This window comes from Coregonus lavaretus (genome assembly GCF_964263955.1).
Source record: "Coregonus lavaretus genome assembly, chromosome: 7".
NCBI classification, from domain to species: Eukaryota; Metazoa; Chordata; class Actinopteri; order Salmoniformes; family Salmonidae; genus Coregonus; species Coregonus lavaretus.
In genome coordinates this window covers 49,529,583-49,550,316 of record NC_139994.1, presented here as the reverse complement: position 1 = coordinate 49,550,316, position 20,734 = coordinate 49,529,583, and the positions used below count along the sequence as shown (strand labels likewise).

Below are 20,734 nucleotides of genomic sequence, written 5' to 3'. Positions count from 1 at the left end.
CTTATGCCATGTTAATAATATCTGACTGAGAGTGACTAAAAAAATCAATGGGGGCCCCTGGAGGTCATGGCCCCTGGGCATTTGCATTTGGTCGGTATTTGGCCATGATTACTACAACTTTAGATAGCTGGCTAGACTAACTTACCAATCAAATAATTGTTAGCTGACATGGTTAATTGAGTGACTGTCAGTGACTGACATAACAAGAGAAATATTGCTGAAGCACAAACAAATTTCGAACTTGCACCTTGTGTATTCCGCTATTCTAACTCTCAATAGTTAGTTGAGACCCCGACTGAGTCCCCCCCCCAAAAAAAATAATTATAATATATATATACACTACCAGTCAAAAGTTTGGACACACCTACTCATTCAAGGGTTTTTCTTTATTTTTACTCATTTTTACATTGTAGAATAATAGTGAAGACATCAAAACTATGAAATAACACATATGGAATCATGTAATAACCAAAAGTGTTAAACGAATCAAAATCTATTTTATATTTGAGATTCTTCAAAGTAGCAACCCTTTGGCTTGATGCTTTGCACACTCTTGGCATTCTCTCAACCAGCTTCATGAGGTAGTCACCTGGAATGCATTTCAATTAACAGGTGTGCCTTCTTAAAAGTTAATTTGTGGAATTTCTTTCCTTCTTAATGCGTTCATGCCAATCAGTTGTGTTGTGACAAGGTAGGGGTGGTATACAGAAGATAGCCCTATTTGGTAAAATACCAAGTCCATATTATGGCAAGAACAGCAAAGAGAAACGAGAGTCCATCATTACTTTAAGACATGAAGGTCAGTCAATACGGGACATTTCAAGAACTTTGAAAGTTTCTTCATGTGCAGTCGCAAAAACCATCAAGCGCTATGAAGAAACTGGCTCTTATGAGGACCGCCACAGGAATGGAAGACCCAGATTTACCTCTGCTGCAGAGGATAAGTTCATTAGAGTTACCAGCCTCAGAAATTGCAGCCCAAATAAATGCTTCACAGAGTTCAAGTCACAGACACATCTCAACATTAACTGTTCAGAGGGGACTGTGTGAATCAGGCCTTCGTGGTCGAATTGCTGCAAAGAAACCACTACTAAAGGACACCAATAAGAAGAAGAGACCTGCTTGGGCCAAGAAACACGAGCAATGGGCATAAGACCAGTGGACATTTGTCCTTTGGTCTGGAGTCCAAATTTGAGATTTTTGGTTCCAAATGCCATGTCTTTGTGAGACACGGGGTGGGTGAACTGATGATCTCCGCATGTGTAGTTCCCACCGTAAAGCATGGAGGAGGAGGTGTTATGGTTTGGGGGTGCTTTGCTGGTGACACTGTCTGTGATTTATTTAGAATTCAAGGCACACTTAACCAGCATGGCTACCACAGCATTCTGCAGCGATACACCATCCCATCTGGTTTGGGCTTAGTGGGACTATCATTTGTTTTTCAACAGGACAATGACCCAACACACCTCCAGGCTGTGTAAGGGCTATTTTACCAAGAAGGAGAGTGATGGAGTGCTGCATCAGATGACCTGGCCTCCACAATCCCCCGACCTCAACCCAATTCAGATGGTTTTGGAAGAGTCGGACGGCCGAGTGAAGGAAACGCAGCCAACAAGTGCTCAGCATATGTGGGAACTCCTTCAAGACTGTTGTAAAAGCATTCCAGGTGAAGCTGGTTGAGAGAATGCCAAGAGTGTGCAAAGCTGTCATAAAGGCAAAGGGTGGCTATTTGAAGAATCTCAAATATAAAATATATTTTGATTTGATTAAAACTTTTTTGGTTACTATATGATTCCATATGTGTTATTTCATAGTTTTGATGTCTTCACTATTATTCTACAATGTAGAAAACAGTAAAAAATAAAGAAAAACCCTTGAATGAGTAGGTGTGTCCAAACTTTTGACTGGTACTGTATATATTACTTTAACATTTTGGGGGGTGGGGCGTGGTTGGAGGCCTAAGAGACCGCTTATGTTGCTTATGCCTGGAACCTTCCCTGCTCTGACTTATCTAAGGGGGATTCCAGAGAACATCACTATGGCAACAGATCCTTAAAAAAAAAAAAAGTGCAGATATACATTTGATATGTCAAATTGTATGAGTAAAATGTATACCACAGGGATAAGACACAGAAAGCGCTCACATAATTCATTGTTATTACAAGTTAACATAGTGTTAAAGCTAAATCCATGTTGAACAAAAAATCCAGGGGACAATTAGAATACCTCAGTGTTGCTTTGCTTTGCTCATTACTCTAGTGTACTTTTTTCATTTGTACAGTTCAACACTTAATGAATAGTCGATTTCCCCCCTCTGGTAAATAATGTACAAACACCACCTACTTGATTAAGTAACCATTTACACCAGTGCACAAGACTGTGCCATAATGGACACCAAGTTTCCATCAGCAGTCATTTGAATCATTTTGGGTCGAGTGCAACTGCAGAACACTGGGGGCCTCAGGGGCAACATGAACCCTGACTCTGGAGGAGCGGTACCTCCTGTAGATCACCATCAGGGCAGCTAAGAGACAGACAGCAGCACTGACCCCCAGGACTGCAGCCAACGTGGGGTCTGTACTGACCCCTGGTACTGCACAGGTAGGGGCAGGGTCAAAGGTCAGGCTCGGGTCAGGGGTTGTGTTCTGATGTAACAGGGGATCGCTGAGGGAGAGAAGACAAGAAAATAAACAATTTATTTATACTGATAAGGAAGTAATGTATTGCTCTCTGAGAAAGTGAAAGACCACTTGATAAAGTAACAGAATTACAAGTTCATATTGTGCCATACCAAACATACTGAAATACTTCCTACTCGGCCATACTCACTTCTCAGTAGTCACTGTGCCTTTAGTAGATGCAGCTGGAGAGTGGGGGGCCTGGTTGTTGATGGAGAGACCAATGTCAGGGTAATAACACAACCTCTTGTCAGGACATGCAACTAACCCCCTGTATCCTGTCACCTGGATGAATGAATGAAGGAGAAATCATGTCAAATCGTAGTAGAATCTAATGGTCAAAATGGCAAAATCGGTGTATGCTCCAAAGTTACCTCAATGGCGCTTCCTACTGGGCAGTCCATCCAGTCAGAGCCAGACACCTGTATCTGATATCTGTTCAGCCCAGTACACCTGCGTCTATAACAACGGCCCACCACAGAGTCACTGACAGGCAGGGAGACATTCTGACAGAGAGAGGCGATGGAGAGAAAATAAAATAAATGGGTATGTGTCACTTTCATACACTTTTTCACAAATATATGCTGTATCAATGCACACACACTGACCTCTCTGCTAAGGTTAGAGAAGAAGCATCGGCTGTCTATATGGTACAACTCTCCACTCCACTCTGTTTCAGTCCCTCTCTCATTCTCCTCTTTCCAGCACTCACTCTTAGGAAAACACAGAGAGAGGAGTAAAGGAAGAGGAGAGAGAAGTGTAAATATGGAGAGAAGGTGAAGCCGAGGAAGAGTGTTTGAAATACTGTTTTGTCATGGAGAACAGAGTTCAGGGAAACGGTCAAACTGCAGGGTAGGGGAGGGAATGGCCGGCAGGGATGTAGCTCAGTTGATAGAGCATGGCGTTTGCAACGCCAGGGTTGTGGGTTCGATTCCCACGGGGGGCCAGTATAAAAAATAATAATATGTAAGTCGCTCTGGATAAGAGCGTCTGCTAAATGACTAAAATGTAAATGTAAATGTAAGTGAATGAGAGCAGAAGACCCACCATTAGAGGTTTATAAATGCGGCACCCATCCAGGTGAGGGTCAGTCTGACACACCCCCTTGTGGTGGTGAAGATAATGACACCCTAAACCACTGAGCAACGGAGAACACAAGTCAAACAGAGAGTGAGGTAGAGGAACTGGACAGCTTTAGACAACGTTGGAGAATGGGATTTTCTTTTTTTTTATTTGTAAAATAATGTTATGGTTAAGTGTGGGATATTCATATAAAATAATAGCAATACCTGCCCATGCAGAAAAATGAGGAGGAGTTGTCATGGCAGGTGGACAGCAAGCCAAACATTGCTCCCTCACCTACGCAAGACACACAAACAATATCTCACTATGGACATTAAGCAGGTACACATAGAATCACTCATACCACACGATATTCCTCTCTTCCACTCTTTATCTTTGACAGATATTCTTTCTAACCACTATATCTGTTTGGTTCATTTATGAAAAGTGATATCCGTCTCAATGGACCGGCACAAAGACCATGTGGCTGTCCCTTACCCTTTCCCCACACCAGGCTCTGTGCTCGGCTGTGGTTGACAGAGTACCAGCCCGTGTCCTGTAGGGCGGCCAGAGTGACCGGGTCGACACGCACCACAGCTGGGTCCCCCAAGGCTGCAGCCATGATGGAGCCCTGTAGCACCCTGGACTCCCAGTGAGAGGACAGACCACTAGAACCAACATCCTGGGAGATGGGGAGAGGAGAAGGAGAGAGAGAGAGAGACAGAGGGGGAGAGTAATTGTTAAAGAGTAGGGGAGAGAAAGAGAGAGATTGAGAGAGAAGTGTGAGAAAGGAGTTACAGGTAACGAGGTAGAGAGAGAAAGGTCAAGTACAATATAAGACCACAAACATATTGGGAACGACTCTGATATGAATAAAGTGGGAGAGTCCAGTATTTCATGAGTGTGACTACAGTGCCAACCTTTTTGCACTACTATATAATGTGTGCTAATGGCTCATGGCAGGGTCCGTACCAGGTTCTCCAGTGGTCCTCCCAGCTCAGGGTCAGTAGATAACAGGTGGTCCTGCAGGGCTCTGATCACTGATTGGGTGTAGATCCTCACCTGACCCGTCTCATCTGTGTTAGTCACCTGACCCCGGGGGGGGCAGCCCATCCCAGCTACACAACACAGTAACACAACACAGGATCACATACCCACACAACAACCACACAACACAACCGAGTATAACTCAATCACACAACAAAGAACCCACAGCAGAGAAATACAAATTAAATAGGTCTACCCATGACCAAAAGATTGCACAAAAACACACCATAAAGTAACACAATAAAAGATAGCCTTATAATACAAATGTAATATACCAAATGATAACACAAGCAAGGTTACTGACGTTGTGAGTAGGAGCAGTCTCTCCAGGTGCTGAAGAGTTCTTTGGAGAAACCCAATGCATGGAACAACTCATGGATCACTGTCTGGAGAAAAGAAGGAAAGGAGACGCTAATTATTACACACACACACACACACACACACACACACACACACACACACACACACACTCACTCTATTATTTTACCTGCACAGTGCCTTGGTGGCTGTATGCCTCCCCAGTCAGTCTGTCCCTACAGATTACCACCACACCAGCCAGAGGTCGACCCTGGGAGTCAGTCTGACAGTGCACTGCATAGGCCAACACACTGGGCTGGGATATATGAATAGTGAAGAGGAAAGAGTGATACATTGACAGTCAACATACTTTATGACCTGAGTTCATTACTGATCGTATTGCTTTTTTATTGGTGAGGGTATGCTGGTAAGGGTATCTGCTGATCTTAGATCTGTACCTAAGGCCAACCAGAGCTACATTGACAGTCACGAACTAAGTTGATTTACAGTGAACATGACATTGACTCCACTGTGACTCCTCACCTCTGCTCGACACTTGTCAGTGCTCTGTGTGTGGAGGTAAAGTAGGAAGTCAGTGTCAGGAAGTCCCGCCCCCTCAGGCCTTATCACAGTCATGGTTGGTGCATCATGCTCTGAGTACACGGAACAACCACTCAGGTGATCATCTGGGATCTGTCAATCAACAGTGGGTAGGGAGATGAGATGGTGCATCCTCACTGGCAGGTCAGGACTAATAATAATACAGGATCTCTGTCTGTGTGATATGAGAGAGAGTGCAGATGCTGCTACTCACAATGACATCCAGACAGGTCTCTGTCCTGTACTTCTCATTGGCTCGGCCACACCTGTGGAAATGGAAATCTTTGATTGGTTGAAATCATTCACTGACCTATAACAGTAGAAAATCCTATATACTGTATCAGAAAGTCTTAGACAAGAGAAACATACTGTATAAACAGAGATGGTATTTTACTATGTAAAGAAATGGACAAATATGCACATATAGCTAGGCATTCAGTTGTAACACACAGACTTGTTATAGTTGGCAGCAATGGCGTTCCTCCATATGAATTTGCAGTACTTGTTGATGTCTCTGCTGAGCAGCAGATGACCAGTGACTCTGTTTACTGTAGGGACAGCAGGTATTAAATTATCAGTGAAACACTTAGTGATCCCCACATGATTACAACATGCAGTCCAAAGGCACACACAATAATGTTCCTACTGACAAACATCCACACACAGTAGATACACTGAACAAAAATATAAACGCAACGTTGGTAAAGCGTTGGTCCCATGTTTCATGAGCTGAAATAAAATATCCTAGACATTTTCTGTACGGACAAAAAGCTTATTTCTTTCAAATGTTGCGCACAAATTTGTTTACATCCTTGTTAGTGAGCATTTCTCCTTTGCCAAGATAATCCATCCACCTGACAGGTGTGGCATATCAAGAAACTGTTTAAACAGCATGATCATTACACAGGTGCACCTTGTGCTGGGGACAATAAAAGTCCACTCTAAAATGTGCAGTTTTGTCACACAACCCAATGCCACAGATGTCTCAATGTCTCAAGTTTTGAGGGAGCATGCATTTGGCATGCTGATTGTAGGAATGTCCACCAGAGCTGTTGAATGTTCATTTCTCTACCATAAGCCGCCTCCAATGTCGTTTTAGAGAATTTGGCAGTTGGTCCAACCGGCCTCACAACCGCAGACCACGTGTATGGCATCGTGTGGGCGAGTGGTTTGCAAAGCCATTGAAGAGGAGTGGGACAACATTCCACAGGCCACAATCAACAGCCTGATCAACTCTATGCGAAGGAGATGTGTCACGCTGCATCAGGCAAATGGTGGTCACACCAGATACTGACTGGTTTTCTGATCCACGCCCCTACCTTTTAAAAAAAGGTATCTGTGACCAACAGATGCATATCTATATTCCCAGTCATGTGAAATCCATAGATTAGGGCCAAATGTATTTATTTCAATTGACTGATTTCCTTATACGAACTGTAACTCAGTAAAGTCTTTGAAATTGTTGCATGTTGCGTTGATATTTTTGTTCAGTATAGAACCACTCAAACACACAGCACAGAGAGACACTCTCCTCTCCTACCTGACAGCAAGCTGGACACGATGTCCACAGCCTCCCTGACTGCTGGCTCCAGTCTCTCGCTCTCCACCTGAGACAGGGCGGGGCTCTCCTTCGGAACCCAGGTGTGGATCCTGATTGGCTGTGGAGGGTTTGTGGGTGGAGCCAGCTCTCTTATGTGCTTCCTGTGATGTCTCTGGGGTGAAGAAAGTTGAGGTGCAAATGAAGAAATTTGAACAGAATTAGCAGTGTCCTCTGAAGCAGTAAGTGGAGTCTGTTGCTCAATATTGCCACTGGCCGTCGTCTTAGGGTGAGGTTCATGTTGATCAGCGGGTGTGGTGACCACTGTGACTGACTGCTGAACCTCATCAAAGATACACTTCTCCAGAGCACCAGGGAGCCATATGACCACCACCACCATCCAAACCCATGGCCTGCTGAGGGAGGGGGGTGAAGGCATAATCATAGCCCCTCCACAGGAGCCGCCCCTCCACAGAAGCCTCATCTGGGGGAGAGATCAAAGAGATCTGTTGGATTGACATGACAGCAGTAGATCTAACAGCTACTAGCTTCATCCCGCAACTAGCCATTTAAATTACCATTTATACTAACAATTTAGACTTTTACTGTTTCAGATTGCTAATGGTAATTTAAATGGCTAGTTGCAGGACGAAGCTAACATGCTACAAGACAATCCTAAAATAATTGGTTTAAAAAAGAGTGGGATTAGAGGTGATTTTGGAGAGAAATCCAAATAAATCTTCAGACAACTACTGCATTTCCACAGTCAGACAACTACTGCATTTCCTGCATGGACACTATCGTGCAATAATGCTGTAGTTGCCTTAGTAACATTTACTGTATTTCCCCAAACATTTATAAATGGTGAGCCAATATACAATTGAAGTATCGACTGATGTAGATAATGACACCTGAATTAATCAGAGTCCGACCTGTTTTTCCCAAGAGGAGCCCATTTAAGACTCTGTGTAACAATAGCCTCTATAACTTTTCTAGACAACGTCATGAAAAGGGCTAAGTCTAAATCGAAGTTTTTCGATTTCCTAGTGCGTCCCCCCCTTGCTACTAGTCATCAAGTGCTGTATAGTGGACCACTGTCGCCTCTGCTCTATTCGTCACAATTGTATCAAAATCTAGCCCATTTGAATGCCCCACTGAATCGGTTCTAATTACCTGGGAATGCAATGTTCAGCCTCGCGCCGACGCCATCAAATATTGAGCACAGATTTTTCTACATTGACATTCCTCAACATATTTTTCAGTATTCTTCTGTAAATTGCATGACTTTTCCCCCCGACTCCCTTCAATCTTCTCCTAACTGTGCAAGTTGCAAGCAACCAAACCTCTCTGCACCTTTGACACCCAGGCATTTAAATGTCCTTTGTCATGGCGCCCTGGGGCTCTTTTCAAAAGACTGATGTGACATGTCTTTGATACATTCCCAGAAGACAGAGGACAATGGTGTATAGACCACCTCCTTATCTAAAACTTACACCACTTCTTTACTTTTCCTAACATTGCATTTTACTTCTTCCACCCACACCTCTCTCTCACACACAAACAACAAATAGAGTTAGAGTCCAAATAAAAGTGCAAATTGTTTAATCTCTGAGGATTTGTCCATATCTTTGCCTATGTACAGTGAAATAGACCCTATTAAAATCACTCTCTACAATCTTATTATTAGATTGCAAGTTTTAAACATCATCCAACCACTCCATGTTTAATTGAATACATTCAGTACAACCAGGCAAACAGAACAATTTAAGAAAATAAAATTGAAAGTACATTCCTGGAGGATAAAAGCAAAAAAACATGATATACAAATGACACACTAAAAAGTTGCTTCATTTGATATATTTGTTCATTGTGTCAAAGTGTGGTAGAGTGGGTTCGATTCACAAAGGGGTAAGAATTCAAGTCGAGGTTGTTGTGACTGTGGCCCCTGGGTTGTTGTGACTGTGGCCCCTGGGTTGTTGTGACTGTGGCCCCTGGGGACCTTGTCGTTCTGTGTGCACTGCACAAGTCTAACCCAACCTCAGGCACTGAGAGAGATTGTCTTGTCTTGTGAGTCTAGACAATTTGTGTACTAGAGAATTACATTATAAACATTCATACATCACACTTAAGTGCATACATTACACACACAAGTTATGCCATACAAACACTAACCAGGAGGGTCCCCCAAAATGATTGCCAGTTTGCAGAATTGACATGGAATTTATCAATTATGAAAGTAATATAAAACAGTGTCTGTGAGAAGGTGTTTGTGCCTTTTTGTGTATATATATATACACACACACACACACTACATGACCAAAAGTATGTGGACACCTGCTCGACGAACACATTCCAAAATCATGGGCATTAACATGGGAGTTGGTCCCCCATTTGCTGCTATAACAGCCTCCACTTTTCTGGGAAGGTTTTCCACTAGATGTTGGAACATTGCTGTGGGGACTTGCTTCCATTCAGCCACAAAAGCATTAGTGAGGTTGGGCACTGATGTTGGGCGATTAGGCCTGGCTCGCAGTCGGCGTTCCAATCCATCCCAAAGGTGTTCGATGTGGTTGAGGTCAGGGCTCTGTGCAGGCCAGTCAAGTTCTTCCACACCGATCTCGACAAACAATTTCGGTACGGACCTCGCTTTGTGCACGGGGGCATTGTCATGCTGAAACAGGAAAGGGCCTTCCCCAAACTGTTGCCACAAAGTTGGAAGCACAGAATTGTCTAGAATGTCATTGTATGCTGTAGCGTTAAGATTTCCATTCACTGGAACTAAGGGGCCTAGCCCAAACCATGAAAAACAGCCCCAGAACATTATTCCTACTCCACCATACTTTACAGTTGACACTATGCATTGGGGCAGGTAGCGTTCTCCTGGCACCCACCAAACCAAGATTTGTCCGTCGGACTGCCAGACGGTGAAGCGTGATTCATCACTCCAGAGAACACGTTTCCACTGCTCAAGAGTCCAATGGCGGCGAGCTTTACACCACTCCAGCCGACGCTTGGCATTGCGCATGGTGATCTTAGGCTTGTGTGCGGCTGCTCAGCCATGGAAACCCATTTCATGAAGCTCCAGAAGAACAGTTATTGTGCTGAAGTTACTTCCAGAGGCAGTTTGGAACTCGGTAATGAGTGTTGCAACCACTTCGCAGCTGAGCCGTTGTTGCTCCTAGACGTTTCCACATCACAATAACAGCACTTACAGATGACCGGGGCAACTCTAGCAGGGCAGAAATTTGACAAACTGACTTGTTGGAAAGGTGGCATCCTATGACGGTGCCACGTTGAAAGTCACTGAGCTCTTCAGTAAGGCCATTCTACTGGAGATTGCATGGCTGTGTGCTCGATTTTATACACTGGTCAGCAATAGATGTGGCTGAAATAGCAGAATCCACTAATTTGAATGGGTGTCCACATACTTTTGTATATATAGTGTATTTGTGTGTGTAATCATTCAAATTCTTCATATGCAGGAAGCTTCTAAACAAGGCACTTAAAACGGGGGAGGGATATCATTTCTAATATTATTATTATACATGGGACATCTTCCATTTCCTTACACTGCCGCCCTATAACTCACCCTCATAAATACTCAAACACATGACGTAGTCACACATATGCAGTCACAAAGACAAACTCTTTCATGTGTTAAAAACAAATCATTCACTTGACAGTAGCTGATATGTTAGATCATGAGGATCTGGGAGGAAGATTCTCTGTGCAAAGTTCACCACTTTCAGACTACACACATTCATGACTACACTCACAATCTACACATACGGGGAGGCAGGCACAAATACACTTTCTCAAGGAGGTCCCACACTCAAAAACATAAAAGCATTGAATATTAGATTCCTACGGTCAGTAAAAACCAACCCAATGTAATTCAAAAGGCACTACACCAGCACAGAGAGAGGGAGAGCCTTGTGGTGCTCCTGTGCTTGAGCACTGTGCACATAATTTAGGGAGGGGGGTGTTGGTGGGGTTTGGAAAAGGTCAGGTGTCAAGGGTTAGCAGGGGGACGTCATCCTCCGAGGTCATGTCCTCCGAGAAAGGGATAAGCAGCACCTCATCCTCCGAAGAGGAGGAGAAAGAGGGGGATGCAGAGAGGGGCAGGGAGTTGGTGGGGGAGGACGGGGAGGCGCGGAAGCGAGAGATACCGCGCCCCAGAGAGTGGAAGAGCGAGGCTAGGGAGGGGCTGCTGATGGTGGGAGGGGCTGCCACAGGGAAGCTCTGGGGGGAGGCCGGGATAGAGACGAGGGGTGGAGGAAGGGAGGGGGGAGGCGGTGGTTGGTGCGGCACCGTCTGAGGGAGCAAGCCTAGTTTCTGTGGCAACGGCAGATTGACGGCTTCCACAGCCAATGAGGACGTTGCAGGAGTTGATTGACTGGGCTCTACACCAGTAGAGGCGGGATCTGTCTGCTGGGGGGCGGAGCTGGATGGCTGGGAGGGCCTGGAGGCGGGTCTAGGGATTAAGCCCCACCTCCGCATGCGACGGACGGCCCGGCGGACGAATCGGGGCCGGTGACGGCGATGTGGAGAGTTGGCGGTGTCCTGTCTGAGGAGATGGAGGATACCTCTCAGAGTAAGAGAGGAAGACTGATGGGGGGAGAAAGAAAGAGGAACACAGAGACCGAGAGAGAGAACAAGAAAAATATTAAAAGCTTGAAATGTAATTTGTTGAATTTGAAAGTGTGCTATACAAATACAATTATTTCTTAACATTATCATTAAAGTTTATGATTTGCGTAAGATCACACCTAGCTTTGAGGGAACTATTAAACAAAGCTACAACACAGTGAACATATTGTTTTAGTACTCCTTCCCTCCTTCAGCGGTCTGCAGCAGCTAAACAGACAGCTCTGGGATCAGGTCACCCCTGTCTGTATAATATTATTCATTATGATCTAAAAGGCTAAACTGATCCTAGATCAGAACTCCTACAGGCCCTAGTGTAACTCAATCTATGAGACCGTGCTCCTGCTGCTACTCTCATAAAGGTGGTCCTCTGTAGCTCAGGTGGAAGAGCACGGCGCTTGTAACGCCAAGGTAGTGGGTTCGAATGGCATATTATATTATATATAATGCAGGCTGATGATAATGGAGTCATCCAGTGAAGCTGAACCATCAGTGCCTCTGGTAGGTCAGATGTACAAGGCTAGTCACGAAGAGTCAGAGGACCGATGGCTCTACTGAGGAGATTTCAAATAAACTAAGTTAGTGAAGGATTCCCATTGTAAAGGAAGGAAACCAAATAAAGGAAATCTCAAGTCGTCAGTTATTTTAGCCCTTCAATTAATTGTGCTCCAATCACAGAGGGACAAAGTTGCCTTTAGGTTTCTGATCTAAGGTCAGTTTTGCATTTCCCCCCCACTTAGGGTTAGGATTGGGGGACTTTTAGCTGATCCCAGACCTGTTCCGAGGCTCTCACCTCGTTGGGGTTCTCTGTGGGGAAGTCCTCCACTGGAGGGATGATGCCTTGGGCGATCAGCTGACCGTAGGAGGGAGGAGCCTGCTGCTGGATCAGCTCCGCCTCCTGGCGGCTGATTGGAGCAAACATACTGCAGGAGGAAGACAGACACATACATATGGGGGTCTGGTCCAACAAGACATTTTGGTTGACAGTGATCTTACTTTTTATTTTGGACACAGATCAAGGGAGGCGTTTGTGGGTGATTTTGATGAAGCATCAACATGAGTAAACTTGACGTGTGAGGTGCATGAGAGATACCTGTATTCTCGGGTGCGCAGTGAGTAAAGCTTGCAGGTGCAGCCCATAGCGATGACCAGCAACAGCCCACAGACCAGGCTGCCAACGGTTGCGGCAGTGATGACCTTCCGAGGCAGGGTCACGGAACAGTTCAGCTCGTCTGTCCCGTCCTTACAGTCCACCTGGCCGTCACAGCGCCAGCTCTCAAACACACACCTGGGGAAGAGACAAACGGTCAAGATGGCGTATTCACTTACACACACATCGAAACACACTACGCATGCACCCACACACACACCATCCTCTACCTGTCACTGTCGCAGTGGAAGGTCCCAGGTTGACATATAGAACAGTCTCTCTCGTCGCTCCCGTCAGAACAGTACAGCTGGTAGTTACACCTCTCCTTGGCAGGGAAACACACCGGACGCCCTATGAAGTTATGCCCTGCCAGCACCGCCCTCTGCCCAGCCCCTCCACAGGCAAACTGGTCCCTGGGGCACCCCCTGCACCCCGCTTCGTCATGCCCCGTCTCGGGACAGTCCCAGTGCCCGTCACACTTCTGTTCCTGGGTGTAGCAGCCCCCCGCGGCACCCCCACATTTACCTTCCCAGGGGGGGCAGTAGCCCCCGACACGGTAGGTGGCATTGAAGCCCAGCCCCTCTGAGCCGGGGAGCGTACGATAGGTCAGGGACAGGAGGCCGGTCTGGGATTCAACCTGGATGGCCTTGTAATTGGACGCATTGGTGATCTGTCACAGATGGAAAGGGAGGTGATTAGATTGAGTAAATTAACTTGGGTAAATTAACTTTCCAAGAACTTTCAGAGGTAGAAAAGTTTAACCACAGATTTAGGATCAGACCACCCTACTCCCAATGAATAAAAAATATCCGACTGTGTTTCAGTTTATTAGGGGCAATGTCTACCCAACTCCATTATGCACATACACACCCCCTCACACTCACAGTTTTGATGAGTTCCCCAGTGCCCTGCTGTCTGTTAGTGATGGTGACCGTGTCTCCAGGCCCCAGCTCCAGCAGCCACAGGTCCAGCTTCAGAGGCCTGGAGTCCTGGGGGTCCAGGGTCCACACACAAAACAGAGGGGGGCCCCTGATGGAAGGAGGGGCGAACGTCCCATAGAAGGTCTGGAGGAGGCCCCCGCAGGTGATGACCTTGGGGGGCAGGGTCACGGTGCAGTTCAGCTCGTCTGTCCCGTCCTTACAGTCCAGCTGGCCGTCACAGCGCCAGCTCTCAAACACACACCTGGGGAAGAGACACAAACAGTCCAGGTGGCGTATACACACACACACACATCGAAACACACCACACGTATATCACATCGATACTACACTAACACACACATCAAAGCTCACTAACATACATTAATGCATGCACACAGGGTTTTTTCTGGATCAAAAGGGGGCTTAGGTGGTGGGCACGGTAGGGGGAGTGGCAATGGGCCCGGTGAATTTGAGATCATTTTTTGGACACTCACATCTTGGCGATGTAGAGACATTTTTAAGCAGATGTCCTGCAATTCTACACATTTATCCATGGAGTTGAGAGAAATTTGCCATGACTAATGCTGTGTTCTTTTACTCAAACCTAATCAAATCAATACTGCTACATTCTTGCTTCTGGAATTTTCTATTATCTTTTATTTGGGTGATTGTTAGATCTCAAAGATCCTATTCTGTAAAACAATATATAGGTCCATTATCTTTTCTACACTTGTTTTTGGTCGTTTAAGTTTACACAAAGCGCTTTTCCAACCAGAAAATACATGAAAACTATTTATAATTAGCAAAGAATTACACAGTTTGGATTTACGCGTCCTGAAAAAACGCTTAGGCGGCACGCCCAATATTTCAATGGCAGAAAAATCCCTGCACACACACCATCCTCTACCTGTCACTGTCGCAGTGGAAGGTCCCAGGTTGACATATAGAACAGTCTCTCTCGTCGCTCCCGTCAGAACAGTACAGCTGGTAGTTACACCTCTCCTTGGCAGGGAAACACACCGGACGCCCTATGAAGTTATGCCCCGCCAGCACCGCCCTCTGCCCAGCCCCTCCACAGGCAAACTGGTCCCGGGGGCACCCCCTGCACCCCGCTTCGTCATGCCCCGTCTCGGGACAGTCCCAGTGCCCGTCACACTTCTGTTCCTGGGTGTAGCAGCCCCCCGCGGCACCCCCACATTTACCTTCCCAGGGGGGGCAGTAGCCCCCGACACGGTAGGTGGCATTGAAGCCCAGCCCCTCAGAGCCGGGGAGCGTACGATAGGTCAGGGACAGGAGGCCGGTCTGGGATTCAACCTGGATGGCCTTGTAATTGGATGCGCTGGTGATCTGTCACAGAGGGAAAGGGAGGGGGAAGAGGATGAAGTGATTAGATTGAGTACATTTAAAAACTTGGGTAACTGAACAGTCTTGTGACACATGACAAACTCTAGAGGTAGAAGTTGGCTTTCACCACAGATCAAGAATAAGACAAGCCTACTTCCAATCCTAGGGGAATTAAATTATATCTGACCCCATATCAGTTTATAAAGGGGCCACTTTACCTAACTCTAAGACACAAACACACCACAGGCACACTCACAGTTTTGATGAGTTCCCCAGTGCCCTGCTGTCTGTTAGTGATGGTGACCGTGTCTCCAGGCCCCAGCTCCAGCAGCCACAGGTCCAGCTTCAGAGGCCTGGAGTCCTGGGGGTCCAGGGTCCACACACAGAACAGAGGGGGGCCCCTGATGGAAGGAGGGGCAAACGTCCCATAGAAGGTCTGGAGGAGGCCCCCGCAGGGCCACTCGATGGGGGCCCGGTTCACACTGGGGTGGGCTCGGTGAGGCTGGGGGCTGGGGAGTCTACGAGGCTGGAACTGCCAGAAGTCATCTATAGGATTAGCTGGCTCCTTTTCCTTGGTGTGGTCCCCATCAGCGTCTACTTCCTTCTCTGTCTTCTCCTCCTCTTTCTCCAGCTCGCCCGGTGCCTTCCCTACCGTTTCCCAATCCCTCGCTCTGCTGTTACTCCCCCTGTTCTTCTCTCTTTCTGTCTCCCTCTCCCGGTAGGACTCTGGTGTGGTGGTGGCCACAACTGTTTTGCTGTGCTCAGGATCCAGGTTCAGGATCTTAATCTCTCCATTACAGTCCTGCTCGTCTATGCCCACCCCTTCACCGAGGCACTCCACCCGGCCGTTACAACGCCACGACAAGGGCAGGCAGCGCCCGCCCAAACACTCAAAGTCCACCGCCGTACAGTCACCGGAGTCTAGAGAGAGAGGAGTGGCAGGGAAAGTACGAGAGAGGGAGATGAACTGGGGTTAAATAGAGTTAAAACTAGTCTACTATGTCATTTGTCATGATTAACAAGTGATATAGCCTAACATCACGGCACCATACCTCGGACGTAGCCCAGGCGGAACGCAGACACAGGGAATAAGTGTGGCAGGAAGTGGTGCGTCACTGTAATGTTTCCCCCCATCAACTCCATGGGTTTTGGCAGGTTGGAACCACAGAGGGTAATGGGCTTGCCAGTCGACGATGTCACCGAGACCCATTCCTTCTTACACCGTGTGGAAAACTGGGAGAAACTGAAAGAGCAACGGGAAAAAGAGATAACAAAGAAGTAAGCAAACAATCAAAAACGTCCTTATTTGGCTATGAAGCCATTTTCCTTTACATGATGTGACCTTTCTTAAGTCCAGTCCGGACACAACCCCTACGCCGTACCCCCCAGGCACTCCATGTAGATCTGAAAGTATTGGATAAGTATAATTAAACAACATGATAGTAGCTCCACCTTGTCCACTGACAGGCTGGGCAGACTCTTCCTCTAATTGCTTACACCTAGCTAATCCCTTCAGATGTACACTAGTGCCAAGAAGGTTAAGGACTACACTAGAAGTTGTTTCGGGACAAAAGTCGATGCACCCTGATCCACCGAATAAGCCCCTAAGACAGCGGTAAGACAGCGAGTGGGTAGACATTACCTGAGAATAACAGGCTCTCCTACATGTGCCTTGATAATCCAACTACAGTTGAACGGCCGCGGGCGGTAGGACCAGCTGTGGTGCACAGAGCTTCTGATCTCTCCTCTTGCAGCCTCCAGGACTTGGGGAGGTCGTCCACAATGAGCTGGGAGAGAGAAGGACCCTACAGTACGTTAGACTTCTGGGTTGTGTTAAGTAGGAAGGAAACGGGCGTGGAACAGGGAGGTGCTACCTAAGAACTCATGTTTTCATTTTTCTGTTGCAAAACTTTTTTGCTACGGTGTTCCTTGTCTGATTAATCAGGCTGTAATTCACAATTAATTGGTATATACAGCCTGAAACATTGGAGTGCAAAATCGTGTAAAAAGAACCGGAGATGCCACCGCTGATTGTCAATTACAGTTGAGACTCCCACGCCTACTCATGTTGATCACATAACTATGAGTATTGTGTAAAACTGGTGAGAGGCAGATGGGTCCCTTTGATATCATGAATAGAGACATTAGCAAGAGATGGGGGGGTTAGTTCTCTTACCAGTACTGGAAGCCAGCTCTAGGCTGCTGTATGCTGTGAATCAACAGGCAAAACAGAGTTATAGAGGTCTGAATAGGGCATTACAAAAGATCTGACTAGTATTTGCATACGGTACAGTTGACACTAGATACTGCTTACAAAATACAAGGTTTACATTTACATTTTAGTCATTTAGCAGACGCTCTTATCAAGAGCGACTTCCAATTAGTGAGTGCATAGTTTACAATACTTGTTGGCCTAAAGCAGGGCTCTCCACCCCAGTTCCTGGAGAGCTACCCTCCTTTAGGTTTTTGTTTCAACCCCAGTTGTAACTAACCTGATTCAGCTTATCAACCAGCTAATTATTAGAATCAGGTGTGCTAGATTAGGGTTGGAGCGAAACTTACAGGACGGTAGCTCTCCAGGGACAGGGTTTGAGAACCCTGGCCTAAAGTATTGTGCTTTACCACCTGACATATCGACCAACAGACAGATAGATAGGTCACATTCAAAGTAAAACTCACCAGTTACAAACAAAATGTTGATGACACAAAGGTTGAAAGAGACAGTCATTCTGATGGTGCTCCTCTGAAATGCGGGTGCTCATGAAAGACCAAAAATTGTGAAAGGAAACTAGAATGGAAAAACATCTAGGCAGATCCCTCAGTTCGCCTTGCTGAGTGGCCCCATCGTTGCTAATGTCTCGTTCAGGAAGACTTCACCTGAGAAAATAAAAAGACCAAACCTAATCAGCAAAAATTGCTATTTTGACTAGCCTGGTCCTATAGCCATTGACACACCAAACAAATGAACATAAGTGTTGGCAAGACAGCACAAAAAGATCTGGGACCAGGGTATAGTTTTAGAGGAACCGGCGGGAATTACTTTCAGAAACATAGCTACAGAACTTGCTTAAGCCTTTACTTATGACAGCAAGACATCTGAAGTTGTTCGCTTAAGGTATGTGTTGTGTTGAAGGTTATGGTTATCTATTTTTATCAAGAACACAATGTTTACATCAGTGGAGGCTCCTCAGAGGAGGAAGGGGAGGACCATCCTCCTCAGAGAATTTCAGAAAAACAAAAATGTTAAACTTTTTAGATAAAACTATACTAAATATATTCACGTGTCACCAAATAATTGATTAAAACTCACTATTTTGCAATTAAGGTCTACAGTAGCCTCAGCAGCATTCTGTAGGGTAGCACCATGGTGTAGCCGGAGGACAACTAGCGTCTGTCCTCCTCTGGGTACATTGACTTCAATACAAAACCTAGGAGGCTCATGGTTCTCACCCCTTCCAAAGCCTTACACAGTAATTATGACAAACTTCTGGAGGACGTCAGAGCTCTTGCAGCATGAACTGACATGTTGTCCACCCAGTCAAAGGATCAGAGAATGAATCTAGTACTGAAAGCATTAGCTACAACTAGCTAGCACTGCATAAAATGTGGTGAGTAGCTGACTCAAAAGAGAGAGGAAGACAATAGTTGAACAGTTTTTAACAAATTAATTTATTCCAAAATTAAGGAGAAGCGAGAGAGAGAGCTAGCTATATTTCGTAGTATATTTTTTTTCACTTTCACTTACTTAGCGTTGAATGCAGCTAGCTAGTTTAGCCTACTCAAACACCTGGCTCAAACAGAGAGGGATGCTATGTTTGCTAGCTGGCTATCCAACACTGGAACTCTTCTAAGGCAAGGTAAGCTTTTGATTTTATTAATTTATTGCCGCCGGGGCCCACCGGTGTAACTGCTAAACTGCTTGCTGCTCACTGTTCACTGTACTGCATGATTGTAGTGGGTTTACTAACGCAGTTCTAGTTGCTATGTTGACTATGACGTGACAACGATGTAGGCTGTGTGTAGCGGTTAGCAATCATGATATGAAGGTTTGGCTTGGAAAGGTTTTTTCGTCTGGTCACAGACAGCTGATGTGTTGTGCACTGAAATCCACAAGTGAAGGGAAACAGTGAGCGGAGGAGAGCGCGTAAATAGATGCGAGAAGGAATTATATATACAACGAGCTGTTTGTATGTTGCTGCTATGAAAGTGAACTGTGTTTGCGTTTGATCAGGGGTGTATTCATTGCACCGATTCTGTTAAAATATTTCTTATCCGGAACGGAGATAAACATACCTCATTTTGGCCAACTGTTGGACTAATGATTACACCCTAGATCAGCTAGATGCAAGCAAGAGTGTGTAAGGTGGTATTGAATGTGTCACGGTCTGTCACCTTGATTACTCAAAGTTCTCTTGACCTGTGCACCTACGTTGTAAACTTTAATTCATTGGCTAGGTTGTAGCAACCTCATGATGGGTAATGGGAAACGTTGAGTATCATGTAGTCGCCTAAACCTATCGATGTTACATTGAGCTGGGTGAATGGAATATGAATGACAGTGATCCAATATGCTGTAATATAAATAAGGCTATGTTCATAAAATAAAATAAACATCCTCCCTCATCTTAAACGGCACCGACAGCGACTGGTTTAATTTTATACACAGCCATGTCCTGCCTTGCCAGTAACGTTGGCTAGCTAGCTAAATGACGTCGCTAACTAACCTTATGCTGTATGATTTACCAGCAAGCTAATCCTAAACACAAAAATGGTTGCGCTTTTCAATATCAACTTTATTTTCTGTGTCATTTTAATTATAGATGAGGCGAAATTATTTACAGACTTTCTAGACCTTCTCAATATTTGCCCCCGCAAACTTCCTTGAAGAGGAAGGGATTCATTACGCCGATTCTGTTGCAAAACTTTTCGTCTGTTGCAAAACGTTTTGTACACAAACCGTTTACTCCAAAAGGAAACGTTTTCCAACGAAAACGAGAGTTTCTATTGGACAAATTCAGCTAGGTCCCTCCCCGTTTCGTGCCGTTTGTTCAGTTTGGTTCTTAAACGATAAACTGTTTACATTACAGGACGTAATGAATACATCCCTGCATCGCTCTCTCGCCTTGTTGCGTCTAATGCTAGCCCTGACTAACTTCCCTCTTCCTTTCGTCATGTTTTCCTGGAAGTGCCACGAGATAAAAAGGCATTCAAATATACATAAACACTGATGTACAGATTAATTCAAAACGGCGATAAATTGTGTATAGAAATGCCTGTAACAACTAAATTAGCAACCTTACCCTTTCTGTCGTCTTTCTTGTTGATAGGCAGAGTTCTGGCCAACTTCCGTATTGTTTACTTGAACAGGAGAGGGGGTGGGGCTAGAAACTCAGACTGAGGCTTCGGCTGTCACAACGCCCCAAACAAACTCCAAAGTTAAAGAACCAAACCA

The 20,734-nt window shown here is 45.6% G+C and overlaps 2 protein-coding genes across 2 annotated transcripts; both read right to left on the bottom strand.

The window, feature by feature from the left end:
* Positions 1-2,405: 2,405 nt before the first annotated feature.
* Positions 2,406-7,621, bottom strand: cirop (ciliated left-right organizer metallopeptidase; the record flags this gene model as incomplete). The annotated part of the gene is made up of 14 exons (XM_084165811.1): positions 2,406-2,664; positions 2,830-2,963; positions 3,053-3,184; positions 3,287-3,391; positions 3,726-3,816; positions 3,968-4,037; positions 4,239-4,422; positions 4,713-4,858; positions 5,092-5,173; positions 5,275-5,400; positions 5,628-5,777; positions 5,899-5,950; positions 6,139-6,232; positions 7,225-7,621. The coding sequence occupies 14 exons, from the start codon at positions 7,619-7,621 to the stop codon at positions 2,406-2,408; spliced, it is 2,022 nt and encodes a 673-aa protein (XP_084021937.1).
* Positions 7,622-8,806: 1,185 nt separating this feature from the next.
* Positions 8,807-20,632, bottom strand: LOC311132725 (low-density lipoprotein receptor-related protein 10-like). The gene is made up of 12 exons (XM_084166019.1): positions 20,583-20,632; positions 17,962-18,159; positions 17,459-17,491; positions 16,925-17,069; positions 16,335-16,525; positions 15,539-16,203; positions 14,846-15,285; positions 13,903-14,200; positions 13,249-13,688; positions 12,962-13,156; positions 12,662-12,791; positions 8,807-11,829 (listed from the first exon to the last, which is right to left on the bottom strand). The coding sequence occupies exons 2-12, from the start codon at positions 18,008-18,010 to the stop codon at positions 11,227-11,229; spliced, it is 3,189 nt and encodes a 1,062-aa protein (XP_084022145.1). The 5' UTR covers positions 18,011-18,159; positions 20,583-20,632; the 3' UTR covers positions 8,807-11,226.
* Between the last annotated feature and the right edge of the window lie 102 nt (positions 20,633-20,734).